The sequence below is a fragment of the Lepisosteus oculatus genome, chromosome 7, assembly GCF_040954835.1.
Source record: "Lepisosteus oculatus isolate fLepOcu1 chromosome 7, fLepOcu1.hap2, whole genome shotgun sequence".
Lineage (NCBI taxonomy): Eukaryota > Metazoa > Chordata > Actinopteri > Semionotiformes > Lepisosteidae > Lepisosteus > Lepisosteus oculatus.
In genome coordinates, this window is record NC_090702.1 from 532,249 (window position 1) to 553,151 (window position 20,903).

General features: G+C 55.9%; 4 protein-coding genes across 11 annotated transcripts in view; 1 reads left to right on the forward strand and 3 right to left on the reverse strand.

The window, feature by feature from the left end:
* Window positions 1-4,073, forward strand: part of LOC107078106 (synembryn-A) — a 14,853-nt gene extending 10,780 nt beyond the window's left edge. For all 6 annotated transcript variants that reach the window (XM_069191852.1, XM_069191854.1, XM_069191853.1 and 3 more), the window contains 6 exons: window positions 805-899; window positions 1,002-1,152; window positions 1,382-1,477; window positions 1,994-2,138; window positions 2,934-3,207; window positions 3,305-4,073. In XM_069191852.1, the coding sequence (XP_069047953.1) occupies window positions 805-899; window positions 1,002-1,152; window positions 1,382-1,477; window positions 1,994-2,138; window positions 2,934-3,207; window positions 3,305-3,446 (903 nt within the window). In that variant the 3' untranslated portion in view covers window positions 3,447-4,073. The remainder of the gene's footprint in view (window positions 1-804; window positions 900-1,001; window positions 1,153-1,381; window positions 1,478-1,993; window positions 2,139-2,933; window positions 3,208-3,304) is intronic.
* LOC138240778 (uncharacterized) lies at window positions 3,918-9,003 on the reverse strand. Its single transcript, XM_069191982.1, has 7 exons — window positions 8,902-9,003; window positions 8,655-8,762; window positions 7,262-7,476; window positions 5,346-5,477; window positions 5,152-5,252; window positions 4,855-4,934; window positions 3,918-4,763 (listed from the first exon to the last, which is right to left on the reverse strand). Exons 1-7 carry the CDS (start codon window positions 9,001-9,003, stop codon window positions 3,918-3,920), a joined length of 1,584 nt encoding a protein of 527 aa, XP_069048083.1.
* On the reverse strand, window positions 7,227-11,516 carry LOC138240738 (achaete-scute homolog 2-like). 2 transcript variants are annotated; one of them, XM_069191952.1, is made up of 3 exons: window positions 10,289-11,516; window positions 7,735-8,090; window positions 7,227-7,601 (listed from the first exon to the last, which is right to left on the reverse strand). In XM_069191952.1, the coding sequence occupies exon 1, from the start codon at window positions 10,872-10,874 to the stop codon at window positions 10,347-10,349; it is 528 nt and encodes a 175-aa protein (XP_069048053.1). In that variant the 5' UTR covers window positions 10,875-11,516; the 3' UTR covers window positions 7,227-7,601; window positions 7,735-8,090; window positions 10,289-10,346. The 2 variants fall into 2 exon arrangements, with proteins under 2 accessions (XP_069048053.1, XP_069048052.1); XM_069191951.1 differs by having other exon boundaries at window positions 7,227-8,090.
* Window positions 11,517-14,149: 2,633 nt separating this feature from the next.
* Window positions 14,150-19,149, reverse strand: LOC107075353 (tripartite motif-containing protein 16-like). Of its 2 annotated transcripts, none has more exons than XM_069191906.1 (6): window positions 18,585-19,149; window positions 17,621-17,716; window positions 17,237-17,470; window positions 16,926-17,085; window positions 16,690-16,749; window positions 14,150-15,976 (listed from the first exon to the last, which is right to left on the reverse strand). In XM_069191906.1, exons 1-6 carry the CDS (start codon window positions 19,128-19,130, stop codon window positions 15,318-15,320), a joined length of 1,755 nt encoding a protein of 584 aa, XP_069048007.1. In that variant the 5' UTR covers window positions 19,131-19,149; the 3' UTR covers window positions 14,150-15,317. The 2 variants fall into 2 exon arrangements, with proteins under 2 accessions (XP_069048007.1, XP_069048006.1); XM_069191905.1 differs by lacking the exon at window positions 18,585-19,149 and adding an exon at window positions 17,928-18,207 and having other exon boundaries at window positions 14,154-15,976.
* Between the last annotated feature and the right edge of the window lie 1,754 nt (window positions 19,150-20,903).

A 20,903-nucleotide genomic window follows, 5' to 3' on the forward strand; every position in this document is an offset into this window, starting at 1 on the left:
TCAGGGTGGAGTAACTGTCCTTTGCCTTAAGATGATCCGGAGCAGTGGACCAGTCAGAGAGCAGAACCCACCAGAGCACAGAGGCTGTCAGAGTAGGTCAGTCAGCGCAGGGCAACACCCGGCCACAGATCCAGCCAAAGGCAGAGACATGGAAGAGCAGGGCACCAATCCGGGTAATGAGCCAGTCACTCAGCAAGCTGGGAATATCGCTGCAAAAAAACCCCGAGCAGTGAGCCGGGCGGGGCAGTGAGCCGGGCGGGACAGTGAGCCGGGCAGAGCAGTGAGCCGGGCGGGACAGTGAGCCGGGCAGAGCAGTGAGCCGGGCAGGGCACCTGCCAGAAGAGGCAGCACACCGAGGCCCCGTCACTGAGGGGCGAGAGCAGTCGAATTGTTGATCCGTGTGTCTCGGGGGTACTGGGAACAGAAATGACTGAGTAGTTCAGGCTGGCATCAGACCCTACTGGAGCCTCGCGAGTGATGGGGCGGAACGGAGCGGTGGCTCTGTGGCTCAGGACCTGCGCCTGTGACTGGGAGGCTGCCGGTTCGAATCCCACGGCCGGCAGAGGAATCCTACTGCGTTGGGCCCCTGAGCAAGGCCCTGAACCCCTGCTGCTCCAGGGGCGCCGTATAAATGTCTGACCCTGCGCTCTGACCCCCAGCTTCTCTCCCTGTGTGTGTGTCTCCTGGAGAGCGAGCTGGGGTCTGAGAGAAGACACATTCCTCATGCAAGACACTGTACAGTATATGGCCAATAAAGGGATCTCCCATCCCTTCTCTCTCTTAATGTTGTCTCTGTCTCCGCAGGAGGAGGCTGCTCTCTACCGCCACCTGGCGGCCATGCTGCGCCACTGCCTGCTGGTGAACTGCGAGGGGGAGGAGCAGAGGGAGGAGCTGCAAGGGTAACTGGGAGACGTGTGTGCGTGGGGCCTGCGCGGGCGGCTGGGGGGGCGGGGGGCCGCCGAGCTGCTGTACTAATTCTGCCCCCTGCTCCTGTCCCCCAGCCACACGGTGAACGTGCTGTCTCTGCTGCCCCTGTCCTGCCTGGACGTGCTGCTGGCGGTCAGGGTGGGCCCGGGCTCGGCCGAGTACATGGGCATCAACATGGACTGCGTGGAGGCGCTGCTGGGCTTCATGGAGAGGCGGCTGGACCGGGTCAGAACAGAACCACTGGTGCCTAGTTCAGGGCTGTGTGGAGCAGCGGAACCCAGATCGACGGGGGGGCGGAAGTGGGGCTGATCTCGGGGGGCCGTAGAAAGTGGGTGTCCTTGCCGGCTCCAAGTGGGGCGCTGGTGAACTGTGTGACTCGGGGGGTGCGTGGCTGTGCGGGGGGGGGGTGTCTGTGTGTGCTGACGAAGACGACGGTCGCTCTTGCTCTTGGCAGGGCGAGAAGCTGAGGGAGAAGCTGACCCCCGTGCTGAACCTGCTGACCGAGAGCTCCCGGGCGCACAGAGAGACGCGCCGCTACCTGCGCAGCCAGGTGTGTCCAGCCAGGCCAGTCAGGCCAGTCCCTCAGCGCTGTCCAGCCAGGCCAGTCAGGCCAGTCCCTCAGCGCTGTCCAGTCGGTCCAGTCCCTCAGCGCTGTCCAGTCGGTCCAGCCAGGCCAGTCCCTCAGCGCTGTCCAGTCGGTCCAGCCAGACCAGGCCAGTCCCTCAGCGCTGTCCAGTTGGTCCAGCCAGGCCAGTCCCTCAGCGCTGTCCAGTCAGTCCAGCCAGGCCAGTCCCTCAGCGCTGTCCAGTTGGTCCAGTCAGTCCAGTCCCTCAGCGCTGTCCAGTTGGTCCAGCCAGGCCAGTCCCTCAGCACTGTCCAGTCAGTCCTGTCAGTCCAGTCCCTCAGCGCTGTCCAGTCAGACTAGTCGGTCCAGTCCCTCAGCGCTGTCCAGTCGGTCCAGTCACTCAGTCTTAGTGTACAGTGGTGTCCAGCTGGTCAGTGTTAGTGTACTGTGGTGTCCTGCCGGTCAGTGTAAGTGTACAGTGACCTCTCTCTGACCTCTCAGGTCCTCCCCCCTCTCAGAGACGTCCTCAGTCGTCCAGAAGTGGGCTCGACGCTCCGGAACAAGCTGGTCCGCCTGATGACCCATGTGGACACCGACGTCAAGCACTGTGCTGCAGAGCTGCTGTTTGTGCTTTGCAAAGAGAACGGTACTGACTGAGCACTGACTCAATACAGCCCCGGCACAGAGCAGAGTGACCCCACACTCCCAGCCTCCGACCGCAGAGCAACTGGACATGGCCTTGAATCTGATATCAGGCAGTATGGGGGTGACTGACCCCACACTGCCCTGATACTGCCCCGATACTGCCCCCACACTGCCCCGATACTGACACACTGCCCTGATACTGACCCCACACTGCCCTGAAACTGCCCCCACACTGCCCTGATACTGCCCCCACACTGCCCACACACTGCCCTGATACTGCCCCCACACTGCCCACACACTGCCCTGATACTGACCCCACACTGCCCTGATACTGCCCCCACACTGCCCTGATACTGCCCCCACACTGCCCCGATACTGACACACTGCCCTGATACTGCCCCCACACTGCCCTGATACTGCCCCAACACTACCCTGATACTGCCCCCACACTGCCCCGATACTGACACACTGCCCTGATACTGCCCCCACACTGCCCTGATACTGCCCCAACACTACCCTGATACTGCCCCCACACTGCCCCGATACTGACACACTGCCCTGAAACTGCCCCCACACTGCCCTGAAACTGCCCCCACACTGCCCCGATACTGACCCCACACTGCCCTGATACTGACCCCACACCGCCCTGAAACTGACCCCACACTGCCCTGAAACTGCCCCCACACTGCCCTGAAACTGCCCCCACACTGCCCTGAAACTGACCCCACACCCGGTGCGGGGCAGTACAGGCTGCTGTGTGTCCGCCTCACTGTCTCGTCCTCTCTCTGCCCCTCAGTGTCGCGCTTCGTCAAGTACACCGGCTACGGCAACGCCGCGGGCCTCCTGGCGGCGCGGGGGCTGCTCGCGGGCAGCCGGGGCGGCGGCGGGGAGGGGCAGTACTCCGAGGACTCGGACTCGGACACAGAGGAGTACCGGGAGGCACGCTCCCGGATCAACCCCGTGACCGGCAGGGTGGAGGAGCAGCAGCCTGATCCTCTGGAGGGGCTGAGCGAGGAGGAGAAGGAGGAGGAGGCCAGGAGACTGGTCAGCATGCTGAACCGACTGGCCAGGTCCGCGCCGCCCCTCTCGCGGAGTTAACGGACTGCAGGGCCGGGCCAATCGGTGTGTCTGTGCTCTACCGTCTCCCCTTCTCTCCCCTCTCCTCAGGGATCAGATAATCGAGCCGGTGGGGGTGATGGAGGATGGGAGGCTGGCGCCCCTTGGTGGCCGCAGAAGGAACTGCACCCCAGACACCCTGAGGGAGGAGCCAGAGGAGGGGGACGGCGAATCGGAGAGAGACTCTGACTGAGGGGGGGAGGAGCCGAGAGAGAGGGGTGGAGACCAGGAGGAGAGAGAGGAGAGAGAGAGGAAGTGTGTCCCAAACCAGGGGGGTGAGACCGAGCTGGGGCAGAGTGGGCTTTGAGGATTTGAGGGAGAGGGAGAGAGAGACGACAGAAAAGGGACGAATCACAGGGTGATGGAGGAGGAGAGTCAGAGTCAGGAGAGAGATGAGCTGAAGGAGACAGAGGGGGGAGAGGAGAGTCAGGAGAGAGAGATGAGCTGAAGGAGACAGAGGGAGGAGAGGAGAGTCAGGAGAGAGAGATGAGCTGAAGGAGACAGAGGGAGGAGAGGAGAGTCAGGAGAGAGATGAACTGAAGGAGACAGAGGGAGGAGAGGAGGAGAGCATGAGTTTCTGAATTATTTTCCTTTACATGAAGATGATCACATGATGATTCTAATGTAAATTTATTCCTATTTATTTTCTCCTTGTGGCCAAACATTAGATGTGACATTCCTTCTGAATGTTCTTAGCAGACTTGTTTGCCCTGAAAGCTGTAATTGTTAATTCCTCATCAAGAATATAACTGTGAGCTGTTCTTATGTTTTGGCAGTACTGTCGTTGATCAGTTATGCCAATAAAGCACTTGGAATGGAATGGAATCGAATTGATTTGACGTGAACTGCATGAGACAAGAGCTGCCTGAGACAGAGACAGAGAGAGGGGGCAGGGGCAGACTGGGAGACAGGCACTTGGTGATTCTTGGGGATTGAAATCACTATTTTCATGCACTGAATTACCCAACTTCTGTGCCTCGCACCACAGGCGTGCACGGACGAGGCTTGGCCAGAAGAGGGCGCTGTGGCTCAGGGCTGCTGTGGCCTGCGGCCCGAGTTGGGGCTCAGTGCCAGACTGAAGAGTGCGGGAGGGGGTCAGCGCGTGGCCCCGGGGTGACCGAGCCGCTCTTTCGCAGAGGAAGGGGGAGCGCCGAGCGGTCAGGGGGTCACTCAGAGGGCAGGCCGGGCTCCGTGGCAGCGAGTGCGGGCCTCCTGGTGTCGGCCAGATCGGAACCTGCCTGCTGCGGGCAGGAGTGAGAGCAGTCCCACACGAAACGGCCCTTTCCCTCTGGATTCCATGTTCATTCGGGAAGCGGGATGGGGGTGGAGGAAAGAGGCAGCCGTCTGCCCTCGGACGCGCACGTGGCAGCACAGGGCACCTTCGCGCGCGACAGTTCACGATTCCTGCCTCCTCCTCCTCCGTTGTTAGACACTTGGCCCTGGGCTGCACCCCTGTGCAGGAACTCGGGAGAGCGAGGCAGAGGGGGACAGAGCTGCACTTCCTGTTGGACTGGGGGAGACAGTCTGGGATTAGACAGACATTCCTCCCCAAAATAACAAACCTAATCCCAGATAAGGATCGTAGCCGCTCCCAGCCCTACCGGGAGAGGAAACCAGGCCACAGCGCGATCTCCTGCGGCACAATAACGATTTCTTGTTCTGAGCCCTTGACAGCGGTTTCCTGACGGTTATGTCTTGGGCGGCGCTGTAAACCTCCAGTCAGGCCAGTAAGGCTCCTGGAGGTGGAATCTGAGGGGAGGAGGGAGGAGGAGACGGGGTGGCCGGGCGGCGCCTGCACAGACGCCCCAAGAGAAGGAGGAACAGGACAGACAGGCGAGGCGGGAGGCTGTGTTCAGACCTGCAGAGTTTTGGCCGTTTGTGAGGGAGGGGTGATTCACCTGTCAGCTCGAACTGAAAGTCAGCCGAGCACCCCGTCAGTACGACACAGGCCTGCAGCTGCCGGGAGCTCGCCCGGCTTGTTCCAGCCCCCCGCCCCCCTCTGTGTAAAGAAGAGACTCTCGTTCTCGGTTTTGAACGCGCTTTCCCGCAGTTTCCCCCTCCCCGAGTGAGGCAGGAGGGGCCGGGTGAACACCGGATCGGCGTGCGGCGGAGAGGGGAGAGGGAGGAGGCAGAGGCAGGTCTGACGAGATGCTCCTGCTGCCTCCGGTCAGGAATGCGGCTGGTCAGGCTCTCCCCCTTGCGGAGACGAGCCCCAGCCTGCCTGCTGAGGGAGAGAGGAGAGAGCAGACACAACGGGCGCAACTGGCAGCAAACTCCCAGCTTCTCACTCGCACAGAACCTGGGTCTGACTGGCGGAGAGGAGGACGAGGGACAGAGTCACCCCCTACTGTAGCAGGACTGTCCTACTGCACTGGGACTGTAGCTCCTATTGTAACATGACTGTCCTACTGTACTGGGACTGTAGCTCCTATTGTAACAGACTGTCCTACTGTACTGGGACTGTAGCTCCTATTGTAACAGACTGTCCTACTGTACTGGGACTGTAGCTCCTATTGTAACAGACTGTCCTACTGTACTGGGACTGTAGCTCCTATTGTAACAGACTGTTCTACTGTACTGGGACTGTAGCTCCTATTGTAACAGGACTGTCCTACTGTACTGGGACTGTAGCTCCTATTGTAACAGACTGTCCTACTGTACTGGGACTGTAGCTCCTATTGTAACAGACTGGTCTACTGTACTGGGACTGTAGCCCCTATTGTAACAGACTGGTCTACTGGACTGGGACTGTAGCTCCTACTGTAACTGGACTGTCCTACTGTACTGGGACTGTAGCCCCTATTGTAACAGACTGTTCTACTGTACTGGGACTGTAGCTCCTATTGTAACAGGACTGGTCTACTGTACTGGGACTGTAGCCCCTATTGTAACAGACTGTTCTACTGTACTGGGACTGGAGCTCCTATTGTAACAGACTGTTCTACTGTACTGGGACTGTAGCCCCTATTGTAACAGGACTGTCCTACTGTACTGGGACTGTAGCTCCTATTGTAACAGGACTGTTCTACTGTACTGGGACTGTAGCCCCTATTGTAACAGGACTGTCCTACTGTACTGGGACTGTAGCTCCTATTGTAACAGGACTGTTCTACTGTACTGGGACTGTAGCTCCTATTGTAACAGACTGTTCTACTGTACTGGGACTGGAGCTCCTATTGTAACAGACTGGTCTACTGTACTGGGACTGGAGCTCCTATTGTAACAGGACTGGTCTACTGTACTGGGACTGTAGCCTCTATTGTAACAGACTGGTCTACTGTACTGGGACTGTAGCTCCTATTGTAACAGACTGGTCTACTGTACTGGGACTGTAGCTCCTATTGTAACTGGACTGTTCTACTGTACTGGGACTGTAGCCCCTGTTGTAACAGGACTGTTCTACTGTACTGGGACTGTAGCCCCTATTGTAACAGGACTGTTCTACTGTACTGGGACTGTAGCCCCTATTGTAACAGGACTGTCCTACTGCACTGGGACTGGAGCTCCGATTGTAACAGGACTGTCCTACTGTACTGGGACTGGAGCTCCTATTGTAACAGACTGGTCTACTGTACTGGGACTGTAGCTCCTACTGTAACAGACTGTTCTACTGTACTGGGACTGTAGCTCCTATTGTAACAGACTGTCCTACTGTACTGGGACTGTGGCTCCTATTGTAACAGACTGGTCTACTGTACTGGGACTGTAGCTCCTATTGTAACTGGACTGTTCTACTGTACTGGGAATGTAGCTCCTATTGTAACAGGACTGTCCCCCCTGCAAGCATATCCATAAAGCACATTTCTACAAAATATTTCTCTTGGTCAGAGAGGAGAAAGAGATGGAGGGGAGGCGGAGTGAGACAGGGAAGGGAGAGAGAGAGAGAGGGAATCACTGGAGGTTTATGTCAGTGTTTGCGCTGACTCAGCATTCACAGTTGAGTACACCAGGCTTACAGACCTTTAGCCAGAGGCCAGGGGAAGGACCATCCTGTGTTTATTCACCCACAAGCGATTGTTACAGCCTGTCCTCGGAGGGGTCTGCCCCAGGCCGCGCTGAGACAGCTCTGGGACGTCTCCCGCCTCCCGCGCGCTCAGCCCGCCCTCCAGTCCCGGGCGATACAGCACGAGGCTCAGTCGTGCTGCTGGGAGAGATGATCTCGCTCTGTTCCTGGGGGGGGGGACACTGGCCGGGCGCTCCGTGGGCCAGCCGAGATCGTCTCCCTGCAGGGGCCTCGTCAGCGACAACATCACGCCACCAGGACAGCCAGAGTACATCACACCAAATCCTTTACACTTCCAGCACAGCGCTAACGACACAGGAGCTGACCAACACCGTCGGGGAAGGGCTTTGGAGAGAGGGGTGGCAGGGGTCAGAGGTCAGAGGGAGACAGACAATGGGTTTGGCAGTGATGGAGGGAGAGAGGAGAGAGGAGGAAGAGAGAGGGGACAGAGGGAGAGGAAGAGCAGTATTTGCTTCACCCAGGATCTTGCAGCTGAGCACAAGGGGAACGTGGAAGAAGAGGCCGTTCAGCCTCCTCTGGTGGGCTGGGTGCCCAGGAGCTCATCCCGGTGTTCAGACGTGGTGCCTATCCACTGTTCAGCTCAGGAGCTCATCCCGGTGTTCAGACATGGTGCCATTCCAGTGTTCAGCTCTGCAGTCCCGGTGTTCAGACATGGTGCCAATCCCGTGTTCAGCTCTGGAGTCCCGGTGTTCAGACATGGTGCCAATCCAGGGTTCAGCTCTGGAGTCCCGGTGTTCAGATGCCGGGAGGCTATGGAACCCTGGTGTTCAGAAGCTCTCGCCCTGGGGTCACACCCCTGGATGCCCTCGGCTCCTGCGGACAGAGACAGGAAGCTGCTCAACACAGCAGGAGCTGTGGACAGACAAGCTCACAGAGCCCGGCGAGCGACTGCAGGACTCGCGCCGCCATCTTTCAGCTGGGAGAGTTCCCCGTTGACCAACGCAGCACTCAAGGAGCGTGAACCCGGACACGACTCGTTTGTGACTAGGACAGGCATGGTGGTGCAGGGCTGAGCACAGCAGCTTTGCACCCCTGGGTTCGACTCCTGGGGTGCTGTCTGTGTGGAGTCTGTATGTTCTCCCTGTGTTTGTGTGGGTTTCCTCCCACGGTCCAGAGACGTGCTGCTGGATTAATTGGTGACTGGGAAAACTGGCCTTGTGTGACTGTCTGTCTGCCCTGTGACAGACTGGCGTCCTGTCCAGGCTGTACCCTGCCTTGTGCCCAGTGCCTTCTGGGACAGACTCTGGCTGCCCTGCGACCCTGGACTGGACAGAGCAGTTGGAATAAAGGGTGGAGGGGTGGGATTAAAAAGGGAACCGCACTGCAGATCAATAACAGCTCAGCCCATCCAGCAGGGGAGCTGCTGAGCTCACTCACTCTGGCCTGGCCATGATCGCACAGGCCTCGTCCCCGACCCCTGGTGCCGTCGCTGGTGTAACGAGACACCTGACTCGCCCTGGAGGGGCAGAGGGGCAGAGCCCTCTCCTGTCGGCACCAGAGAGGCGCGGAGCGGGCCAGCAGTCAGGTTCCTGAAGACCCCTTGGGCCCGGCTTGGCGAGTCCAGTCCCCGATACTGGACCTCCGTGGGGAGTACTCCCGGCCTGGTCCCAGTGTCTGGGCTGACCCTGGAGCAGTGTGCTGCTGCTGTCAGCTGCTCGATCTCCTCATCTTCCACCGACTGAGCTGACATCTCAGGGCCCTTATCAACGACGGGCTGGAACGTCATCAGGATAATCCCAGGACCAACAGCGACGACTCCACACTGCCCACGCCCTGTACAGTGTGCTGTATTTATACTATACACACCAGGGATTTACTAAACAGTGTCACTGTAGACACAGCTGTCAGTGATTCTAGTGATAAGTGTGTACAGAAAGGTAGTACTGTACACAGAGCATACAGTGTAAAACAATGCAGATCACCTCATTGGGTTAACATCTGGATACAGCTACTATCATGGACACATCTGGATACAGCTACTATCATGGATCAGCAGGATTAACAACAGAGAAACAGAGTAGCAGCACTGGCCTTGTCAGGGCTGTAGGGAGACCTGGGAGGGCAGGTGTGTTTCTGCTGTCAGCTGCCTGATCTGTAGTCAATGTCCCCCTTCCTCTAGCCTAAGGTTCGGGGCTTGATTCATTTTAACATTTTCAAACAATTTAATTCCAGTTGCTATTTCTGAACTCAATAGTAATAGTGATTCATAATTTCTCACACTTATATAGTGCCACTCAGAGCTCTTCACAGGTCATGGGGATCCCCTGCACCCCCACCTGGATGATGCTCCAGTCCTCTCACACACACCAGCTCTCAGTGGGAGGAGAGCAGAGGGATGGAGCCAGTTCAGAGAGGGGGGTTATTAGGAGGCCATGAGGGGTAAAGGCCAGGGGGGAGTTTGACCAGGACACTGGGGTGACACCCCTACTCTTCTCGAGAGGCACCCTGGGATTGTTCATGACCACAGAGAGTCAGGACCTCGGTTTGACGTCTCATCCGAAGGACGGCGCCTGTTTATAACGCACACACCAGTGATCTACTAAACAGCGTCACTGTAGACAGCTCTGTCAGTGACCCATTCACTCAAGCGGTATCATTAGTGAGCTCCATTGCTGCCCACTTGCCGCAGGTGTTGAACTCCGCGGCTCTGTGCAAGACAGAGCGCAGACAGGCGGCCGAGGAGACGCGGGGTCCCCGCGAAGCGATTTCAACCACAGCGCCTCCAGGAACATGCCTCGGGCGCTTGTGTCCACTTTGTATTCACGTTGCGGTTTCTTCCGTCTGCTGATCCACCGAACGGGAGGGACCCGCTGGTCAGCAGCAAATACACGCCGGTGAGTAAACACGCCGAGTATCGGGAGAAACTATGCTAGAAACTACACATTGCTGTAAACAAAACGCCACCGACACAGTCGGGCAACTTCGGTGCGCTTTTCTACGCAGCTGTGCACTCACGCGCTCTCACCCTCACTCACTCACTCACCGGCTCTCAGCCTCACACACACACTCACCCGCTCCGAGCGCGTCCTCTCTCCGCCCCGCGGCGGGGCCGGTCGGGCTTCACGCCCCTCAGCGGGGCTCAGGGCTGGAGTCGCAGGCGGGGGCGCGCCCGGCGGGGGCCGGCGGGGACGGGGACGCCGACAGCGGGAGGGAGGAGGAGGAGGAGGACGGGGAGCCGTCCGACAGGGGCAGCTCGGCGCAGTCGGCCGAGTCCAGGGTGCCCTCCGAGTCCGCGCCCGAGCCCCGGCCGGGCGAGGGGCCCCGGGGCGGCCGGGGCCCCCCGGCGGCGCGCACCGCCCGCTGCAGGTGCGAGATGTAGCTCTGCGCGGCCCGCAGGATCTGCAGCTTGCTGGCGCGCCGGGCGGCCGACACCTGCGGCACCCTCTTCTGCAGCGCCGCGAAGCCGGCGTTCACCCGGCGGAGCCGCCGCCGCTCCCTCTCGTTCCTCTCCTCCGGCGAGCGGGCCCGGCTCCCCTCGGCCGTGCTGCCCCTCTGTCGCCTCCCGCCCCCCTCCTCCTCCTCCTCCTCTTCCTCCTCTTCGTCCTCCCGCTCCTCCTCCGCTTCGGCCGGCGCGCCGAGCATCCTCTTGGTCTCCATGGCGACCGCCCGGTCCGGTCGCCCGGTTCCAGCCCGTGACCGCTCGCGGCGGGGAAGAGACAGTCCTTTTCTTGGGGAGGTTGATACCAAAGAAGCGCTAAAAATTCCCCCCAAATCCTGAGGAGCGAGTGCTGGAAAAATAGGTCCGGAGGGGAAGAGTTTGAAAGCAAAGTCACGTCCAGTCAGTCGCCCAGGGCGCTGTGCGCTTGAACCGCGGGCAGAGCTTCACTCAGGGGCTGAACTCGGTCTCTCGGCGCCCCGGACCCACTCGCTTTCCCACGCGAGCCCGGGTCCCGGCGCGACTCTCCTCCTCCGCGGCGGGCGGCGTGTCTCCGTCCCCGAGCTGCTCCGCTGCTCCGCTGCGTCTGGGGAAGACACGCGTGGAGAGGGAGTGGGGCCTTCTCCGCAAACACACCCTCCATCCTCCCCTCTCTCCCTCCTCCAGCGTCCCAGAGCCCGCCTCTCCCGGCGCTCCACACGCACCTGAGAACTGCCTGCTTCCTCTTCCTGTGCAGGTGTGTGTTTCCAGTCAGGGTGTGTACAGGTGTGTGTGTGCAGTGAGTCCAGTCAGAGTGTGTACAGGTGTGTGTGTGTGTACAGTGTGTCCAGTCAGAGTGTGTACAGGTGTGTGTGTACAGTGTGTCCAGTCAGAGTGTGTTCAGGTGTGTGTGTGTGTGTGTGCAGTGTGTCCAGTCAGAGTGTGTACAGGTGTGTGTGTACAGTGTGTCCAGTCAGAGTGTGTTCAGGTGTGTGTGTGTGTGTGTGCAGTGTGTCCAGTCAGAGTGTGTACAGGTGTGTGTGTGTGCAGTGTGTCCAGTCAGGGTGTGTTCAGGTGTGTGTGTTTGCAGTGTGTCCAGTCAGAGTGTGTACAGTGTGTCCAGTCAGGGTGTGTACAGGTGTGTGTGTCCAGTCAAGGCGTATACAGGTGTGTGTGTGTACAGTGTGTCCAGTCAGAGTGTGTTCAGGTGTGTGTGTGTGCAGTGTGTCCAGTCAGGGTGTGTTCAGGTGTGTGTGTTTGCAGTGTGTCCAGTCAGAGTGTGTACAGTGTGTCCAGTCAGGGTGTGTACAGGTGTGTGTGTGCAGTCAAGGCGTATACAGGTGTGTGTGTGCAGTGTGTCCAGTCAGAGTGTGTACAGGTGTGTGGGTGTGTGTGTACAGTCAAGGCGTATACAGGTGTGTGTGTGCAGTGTGTCCAGTCAGAGTGTGTACAGGTGTGTGTGTGCAGTGTGTCCAGTCAGAGTGTGTACAGGTGTGTGTGTGTACAGTGTGTCCAGTCAGAGTGTGTACAGGTGTGTGTGTGTACAGTGTGTCCAGTCAGAGTGTGTACAGGTGTGTGTGTGTACAGTGTGTCCAGTCAGGGTGTGTACAGGTGTGTGTGTACAGTGAGTCCAGTCAGAGTGTGTACAGGTGTGTGTGTCCAGTCAGAGTGTGTTCAGGTGTGTGTGTACAGTGAGTCCAGTCAGAGTGTGTACAGGTGTGTGTGTGTACAGTGTGTCCAGTCAGGGTGTGTACAGGTGTGTGTGTCCAGTCAAGGCGTATACAGGTGTGTGTGTGTGTGCAGTGTGTCCAGTCAGAGTGTGTACAGGTGTGTGTGTGTACAGTGTGTCCAGTCAGAGTGTGTTCAGGTGTGTGTGTGTGTGCAGTGTGTCCAGTCAGAGTGTGTACAGGTGTGTGTGTGTACAGTGTGTCCAGTCAGAGTGTGTACAGGTGTGTGTGTGCAGTGAGTCCAGTAAGAGCATGTACAGGTGTGTGTGTGTGCAGTGTGTCCAGTCAGAGTGTGTACAGTGTGTGTGTACAGGTGTGTGTGTGTACAGTGTGTGCAGTAAGAGCATGTACAGGTGTGTGTGTGTACAGTGTGTCCAGTCAGAGTGTGTACAGGTGTGTGTGTGTGTGCAGTGTGTCCAGTAAAGGCTATACATACAGCTTGTCCAAATGTTATTTATGAAGTAGATAACATTTTGTGTACTGAAAATGAACATCTCTGTACTGAAGAAAGTGGTCAGAACATGTCAGCCAATATGTTACTGGTTCCATCTAGTGTTACATTTCTGCACCTGCAGGTACTGGGGCACTGAAACATACAGGATCACATCTGTGTCTCCCCCAGGTGGGATCACTGGTGCAGAATGACCACTGTGTGTCTCCCAGGTGGGGTTACTGGTGCAGAATGATTACTGTGTGTCTCCCAGTGGGGGTCACTGGTGCAGAATGACCACTGTGTGTCTCCCAGGTGGGGTTACTGGTGCAGAATGATCACTGTGTGTCTCCCAGGTGGGGTCACTGGTGCAGAATGATCACTGTGTGTCTCCCAGGTGGGGTCACTGGTGCAGAATGATCACTGTGTGTCTCCCAGGTGGGATCACTGGTGCAGAATGACCACTGTGTGTCTCCCAGTGGGTTCACTGGTGCAGAATGATCACTGTGTGTCTCCCAGGTGGGGTCACTGGTGCAGAATGATCACTGTGTGTCTCCCAGGTGGGGTCACTGGTGCAGAATGATCACTGTGTGTCTCCCAGGTGGGATCACTGGTGCAGAATGACCACTGTGTGTCTCCCAGTGGGTTCACTGGTGCAGAATGACCACTGTGTGTCTCCCAGGTGGGGTTACTGGTGCAGAATGATCACTGTGTGTCTCCCAGGTGGGGTCACTGGTGCAGAATGATCACTGTGTGTCTCCCAGGTGGGGTCACTGGTGCAGAATGATCACTGTGTGTCTCCCAGGTGGGATCACTGGTGCAGAATGACCACTGTGTGTCTCCCAGTGGGTTCACTGGTGCAGAATGATCACTGTGCATCTCCCAGGTCGGGTTACTGGTGCAGAATGATCACTGTGTGTCTCCCAGGTGGGGTCACTGGTGCAGAATAATCACTGTGTGTCTCCCAGGTCGGGTTACTGGTGCAGAATGATTACTGTGTGGCTCCCAGGTGGGGTCACTGGTGCAGAATAATCACTGTGTGTCTCCCAGGTGGGGTTACTGGTGCAGAATGATTACTGTGTGGCTCCCAGGTGGGGTCACTGGTGCAGAATGACCACTGTGTGTCTCCCAGGTGGGGTCACTGGTGCAGAATGATCACTGTGTGTCTCCCAGGTGGGGTCACTGGTGCAGAATGATTACTGTGTGTCTCCCAGTGGGGGTCATTGGTGCAGAATGATCACTGTGTGTCTCCCAGGTGGGACAGTTACAGGGGATGAAATCCTGTCTACTTTGTGTGAAGCACAAAATTATAAACGTATATAAAGGCAGTTAATTATTTTTTCTCAGAAATCAGTCCGGACAAAGCAGATGAGGCTCATGGCACTCTGGAAGGATCACAGCTTAGAAAGATATAGTTTTCTGTTTCCCCAATGTCGTGGGCAATAAATACCGCAACAGGACACGAGGTCTCCCCTCTCCCACTTTATTTTCAGAGTCTAACAAAAGTCCCGGCTGTTTTGTCCGAGAGGAGATTTACACCAGTAAAGAGCCAGGGCAGATAAAGGATTATAGCGAACAGGTGCTCAGGAAATATGCAAATATTATGCAAAGGAGTTTCCCGTCTGGGACAATCAAGGTAAGTGAGGTAGGACCTGAGATTTTCACGACCAGCCCCTCCCAGCAGATGCCTCGGGTGAGACGTGAAACCTCCTTTTTCACGCGCTCGCACAACCAGTGACAGGACCAATAATCTCTCCCAAAATATAACACTGCTTTGTGGCTTAGGCTCTTCCTAGACACACCTGTGAGCACTGATGTTCTGCGATCTTACAGCATTCGGTGCGCACTGTGGGCAGAAAGACCAGCTCCCCTCCAGACCACGAGGGGGAGCTGGAAAAGCAGGACAGCGGCTGTGTGGTTTGTTTCCTGGGCTACGGCTTTGGCTCTGACCACAGAACTGCTTTGGCCTGTAGGGTGGGTGGGTGAAATGCAGTAGAACCACACAGATGTCACACAAACGTGTTTACAGTTGATCACAAGCTCGTCTTCTTTCTCAAACTGCGGTTATGCAGACAAGGATTCTAGTCAGTGAATTTAGTAGTTTTTGTCTTTGTTCAGTTCAGAGACCTGTCCTTGAGTACTGAAAGGTCTCCCTACATTGATTTAAGAGATAATTGTTCCAGGACAGAGAATCTCTCTCACCCCTGCGAGGCTGGATCTCTTCTGGAGCAGGGCTGGATCTCTCCAGGAGCAGGGCTGGATCTCTCCAGGAGCAGGGCTGGATCTCCCCAGGAGCAGGGCTGGATCTCTCCAGGAACAGGGCTGGATCTCTCCTGGAGCAGGGCTGGATCTCTCCTGGAGCAGGGCTGGATCTCCCCAGGAGCAGGGCTGGATCTCCCCAGGAGCAGGGCTGGATCTCTCCAGGAACAGGGCTGGATCTCTCCTGGAGCAGGGCTGGATCTCTCCTGGAGCAGGGCTGGATCTCTCCAGGAGCAGGGCTGGATCTGTCCAGGAGGAGAGCTGTCCAGTCATTCTCTATTTAATTCAGACGGCCGAGATGTGGCTCTTCCATCTGACTGTTGCGCTGTAACACCAGTGAAGCAGATGAGCTCTTCCTCCTCCTCCGTCTGTCCCAGCGGGCAGAGGGTCACAGCGGAGGAAACGAAAAGGGATTGTCCCACCAGAAAGCCATAACCTCCGAACCCGGGGTAGAAGGGCTCTGTGAAGGAGGTCTGGACTCTGTGCAGGAGGGTCACTGTGTCTCCAGAGACGCTGTAAAAGGACAGAGTTCCAGCCCTGTGGTCCACATACACCCCTATGGTGAGGGATTTGCGGATCGGGATATCAGTTCTGGTCTTATTGTGCCAGAAGGAGCAGCTGGACCGAGAGCAGTACAGACTCCAGGACTGGTCGTTGCGTCCAAGACGAGAGCTGTCACCCCACCCTCTCCTGCTGAGTCCTTTATATGTGACCCCTATATAAACCCATCCCCCACTCCACTCCACCTCCCAGTAACGGCGAGTCCCAGACAGCCCCTCTCTGCACAGCACCTGGAATTCTGAATCAAATCTCTCGGGGTGATCGGGGTACTGCTGGGGCTCCCTGCTCCAGGTCACCCTCCTGTTCCCCTCAGACAGACGCAGGTGTCTGTGTGCTGTGTTGGGGTCCAGTGTGAGCTGACAGGCATCTGATTGGAGAGAAGAGGACAGTCAGAGGACAGACAGGCAGAACAGACCAATCCCTGAGCAGATCTCCACTGGAGTCCCGCCCCCACAGCCCAGTAAGATACACACTGGGGTTTCTGATTGGAGAGAAGAGGACAGACAGGCAGAGCAGACCAATGGAACTTCAAAGGTTCAATACCTTCAGCACACAGAACTGTGCACATCAACCTGTTGGCTGTTATTTCTGACTAAACAGCTCAACTAATCGATCTACTGATGAACAACAGAAACTGGCAGAAAGGACACAGCCACAGTTGGAGTGACTTTGTATCAGACACATCCACAGTGGGAGTGGGACTTTTCTATTTTGAACAAGCCCACAGTGGGAGTGACAAGTGAACACATGCTCTCCTGCAGTTGTCCAATTGGTTACATTAAAGTTCTGAAAAAAGATATACACGGTTGATAACCGATACAAAAATAGCTTTTGATTGTTTGTAGTCTGAAAGCACACTTGCAAACGTACCCCAGAAAGAGGCTTGTAAGATACATGTGAAACATGTATCTGTTTTTTTTTCTGATGAACTTCAGAGCACATCTCTAGATCACAATACTAGAAAATAAAAACTGTGACTGTGTGTCTTGCTTGGTCAGTAATATAATGTGTTTGTGCAAAGAGGAATATATATATTTAAATAAAATAGGAAATCTGTCTTTTCAGTGAAAACAGACTCACAGTGTAAGAGCTCTGCTCTGGTCCTGGGCTCTGGAGTCTGCAGACTGTAGACGTCACTCACTGAGGAGACACAGAGAGAAATAGAACTTGTGGATGAATCACTCCTACTGAGAGAGATTGAGTTGTGATCAACAGGGCCCAAGTCATTACAGACTGACAGGCTTTATAATGAGCACCTGGGAATACAGTCAGGTCAGCTGATCTCTAGAAAGATGCCAGTGTGTTTCTCCTCTAACCTGTCCTGGAGATCTTGACTGATTCCTCCCTGCAGACGTCCTCCAGTCGCTCTTTCAGTCCAGAGACAGCTCTCCTCACAGCCTCAGGAGAGAAGTGGGGTCTGACAGGGATGCTGGGTGAGTCTCCAGCTCCAGGAAGGACACAGACAGACTGGAAATTCTGCAGTAGGGAGGAGAGAGAGGAGTTTCCAGTCAAACACACTGGGCTCCAGCACACATTCCTGGAGAGAAGCCAGGAGCAGCTCCATTGGAGAGCTCTGTGTGAGAGACTCCCTTCTGGACTGCAGAGAGTCCCAGAGCAGTGCTGTTACCTGGAGGAAATGGATGTGATCCTCTGTGTGTGAGAGCTGGCTCAGCTCAGCGTCTCTCCTCCTCAGCTCAGCGATCTCCTGCTCCAGTCGCTCCAGGAGTCCTTCAGCCTGACTCACTGCAGCCCTCTCTTGAGCCCTGATCAGCTGTGTGAGCTCGGAGCGTGTTCTCTCAATGGAGCGGATCAGCTCAGTGAAGATCCTGTCAGTGTCCTGTACTGCAGTGTGTGCAGAGCTCTGAGTGAGGAGACACACAGTGGATTATCACACAGGACAACACTCAAGCTACATTCTACTGTGTGTGGTGTTTCCTCAGGGTACTGGTGTGTCCAGTGTCCAGCTGTGGAAATGTGTGTCAGTGTGTCCTCTCCTCTGGTCAATACCCACTCTGAGTGAGTCCACAGCCTGTCTCAGCTCCTGCAGCTCCTTCTCTCTCTCCTGGAGTCTCTGCTGGGTTTGTGTCTGTGTCGCCCCCAGCTGCTCCTGTGGAGAAACACAGACATAAAGATAATGTCCAATGTGATTTTTGCACAAGGTCATGAAAAATTATATCAAACTAAGTAACAGCAAACAATCAAATATCAAAATATGATCTTTGCATTGTACAGACAAAAATATAAAAGTGTTATGGAAAATATTTATATTTTGGATATTTTTATATAAAAAGGTGTAACGAGTGCTGCTTCTGCCTCACAGCTCTTGGGTCTGCGTTGAGTTCTGGCCCGAGGATCCTTCTGTGGGGAGTCTGCATGCCCATGCCGTTGATCTTGTGGGTGTCCACTAGGCGCTCCAATCTTTTTCCTCGTTCCGAAGCGCTTGCTGACGGGACCGGTGGTGTTCCGGAGCTCTTCCCTGTGACGAGCTGGACTGTCCCTCTAGGGCCTCAGCGAGGGTAAGAGACAGTCTGGGGGCAGGCGGAGGCGCCCATCGCCAGCCAGCAGGAGGAAGGAAGGTCACTGATATACTCTCGAGAGTTCTCAGTCCTTCTGAGCAGTGTTTGAGAGCGAATACGAGACGCTATACGGCGCCGAGTTGGGCTGCTCACGCCGCGTGAGAGTGGCTCGGACTGTTTCGGTTTCGGCTGGGCTGCAGATCCGGCTGAGTGGGATTCTCCGAGTGGGATGAGCTGCGTCTCCCAGGTGTTCAAACCGCCCACAACACAGCCAGGGGCAACATGTCAGACCACAATCTGTCGCTCTTGTTCGCTGCAGACAGCAAACAAGTGAAGAATTCTTGTTAAGAATCGTTCTGCAGACTTTCAGACTCCTTGTTAAAAATAGTGACTAGTGTACACTGTTGTCAGTGTATCTCCTGGGCCAGAGAGCACCTTGCAGAGGGTTCAAGTCCTCACCTGTTTCTCAGTCCACTCTCTCTCAGTGGACACGGTGTCGTGGCCTCTGTGTCTGGTCTCTGAGCACAGTAGACAGACGTGGGTCTGGTCCGTCCGGCAGTAAACCTCTCGCAGTTTCTGATGATCTGGACAGATCTTGTCCTGCAGCTGCCCTGTGGCCTCGACCAGCTGGTGTCTCTTCAGTGGAGCAGCTTCACAGTGAGTCTGACAGTAAGAGGCCAGACACACCAGACAGGACTTCACAGCTCTCACCTGTCTCCCAGTGCAGACGTCACACAGCACATCTCCAGGGCCAGCAGGACTGGGGGCAGGAGGACCACTGAGCCCTGTCTCCTTCAGTTTCTCCACCACTTCAGCCAGCATGATGTTTCTGCCCAGAACAGGCCTTGGGGTGAAGGTCTGTCTGCACTGGGGGCAGCTGTAGACTCCAGTCTGATCATCCAGATCCCAGCAGCTCTTAATACAGGGAAGAGTCACTGGATCCTTCAGGATGTCCAGAGAGACCGGACTGCTGATGCTGTCCTCTGACCACTGTCTAGAGTCCATGTTTCGTGTGTGAAACAAAAAACAGACAATCTTACCTGCAAACAGAAATACCTGTACGCACACCTCACGGATCACACAACACTGAAGGAGGCAGTGCTTGGACAGGAGCCAGGTGTCTAGGAATTGAGAGCAGGAGGAGACCGCCTGAGTCGAGCCCTGAGAAAGAGGGCAGGGGGAGACTGCCTGGGTCGAGCCCTGAGAAGAAAGGGCCGCTGGAGACCACTGGAGTCGAGCCCTGAGAAAGAGGGGCAGGGGGAGACTGCCTGAGTGGAGCAAGGAGGGAGAGGAGAGGCACCAGCTGCTCCACACTCCCACGGCTCTTTGTGTACAGAAGAGCCTCCTGTATCGAAGTTTAAGTCCGAAACCCTATCCCATTTCCAGGGGTCCCAGACTGGAAGCTCCCCGAATTCTACACTAACTGGAGCACAGAACCCCCCCCCAATAAAACCGAAGTGCAGCCAGCCTCTCTCCTGTAATCCGCCGGCCCCTGTCCAAAGTCTTTCTCAAACAGCAGGGGATGAAGCTGATCAAACAGAGGCAGAATCACACATTAACCAAGACACACAGGTCATCGTGTCCTGCTCATCGTGAGCCACTGCGCTGCCCTTCAGCCTGTGGGTCAGTCCCTATCAATCGGTGCCTGTTGGTGAGCTCCTGTGGGTCAGTGCCTATCGATCAGTGCCTGTTGGTGAGCTCCTGTGGGTCAGTGCCTATCAATCTGTGCCTGTTGGTGAGCTCCTGTGGGTCAGTGCCTATTGATCGGTGCCTGTTGGTGAGTACCTGTGGGTCAGTGCCTATTGATCGGTGTCTGTGGGTGAGCTCCTTTGGGTCAGTGCCTATCGATCAGTGCCTGTGGGTCAGTGCCTATTGATCGGTGCCTGTGGGTCAGTGCCTATTGATCGGTGCCTGTTGGTGAGCTCCTGTGGGTCAGTGCCTATCAATCTGTGCCTGTTGGTGAGCTCCTGTGGGTCAGTGCCTATTGATCGGTGCCTGTTGGTGAGTACCTGTCGGTCAGTGCCTATTGATCGGTGCCTGTGGGTGAGCTCCTTTGGGTCAGTGCCTATCGATCAGTGCCTGTGGGTCAGTGCCTATTGATCGGTGCCTGTTGGTGAGCTCCTGTGGGTCAGCTCCTGTGGGTCAGTGCCTGTGGGTCAGTGCCTGTTGGTGAGCTCCTGTGGGTCAGTACCTATTGATCGGTGCCTGTTGGTGAGCTCCTGTGGGTCAGCTCCTGTGGGTCAGTGCCTGTTGGTGAGCACATACACAAACTCACATTCACTCTTACACTCAAACCCACACACACTCACACAAACACACTCAAACTCACACACACTCACACACAGTCAAACTCACACACACACGTTCACATACACACACTTACACACAAACTCACACACACACGTTCACATACACACACTCACACACTCATACACACACACGTTCACATACACACACTCGCACAAACACACTCAAACTCACACACACACGCGTTCACATATACACACTCGCACACACACATACACGTTCACATACACACACTCAAACTCACACACACATACACACACTTGCACAAACACTCAAACTCACACACACTCACAAACTCTTTCTTCCTTTTATTGTCCCAGATGGGAAATTTGTTTTTCAGGCAGGTAAGAGACACAACACACAAGACAAAATACATTAAAGACAGCATGAATCCATTGACACATAAGAGACCTTCATGTGTGATAAGCAAGAAAACATACTAAATATATATAAATCAGGTAAAATATACCA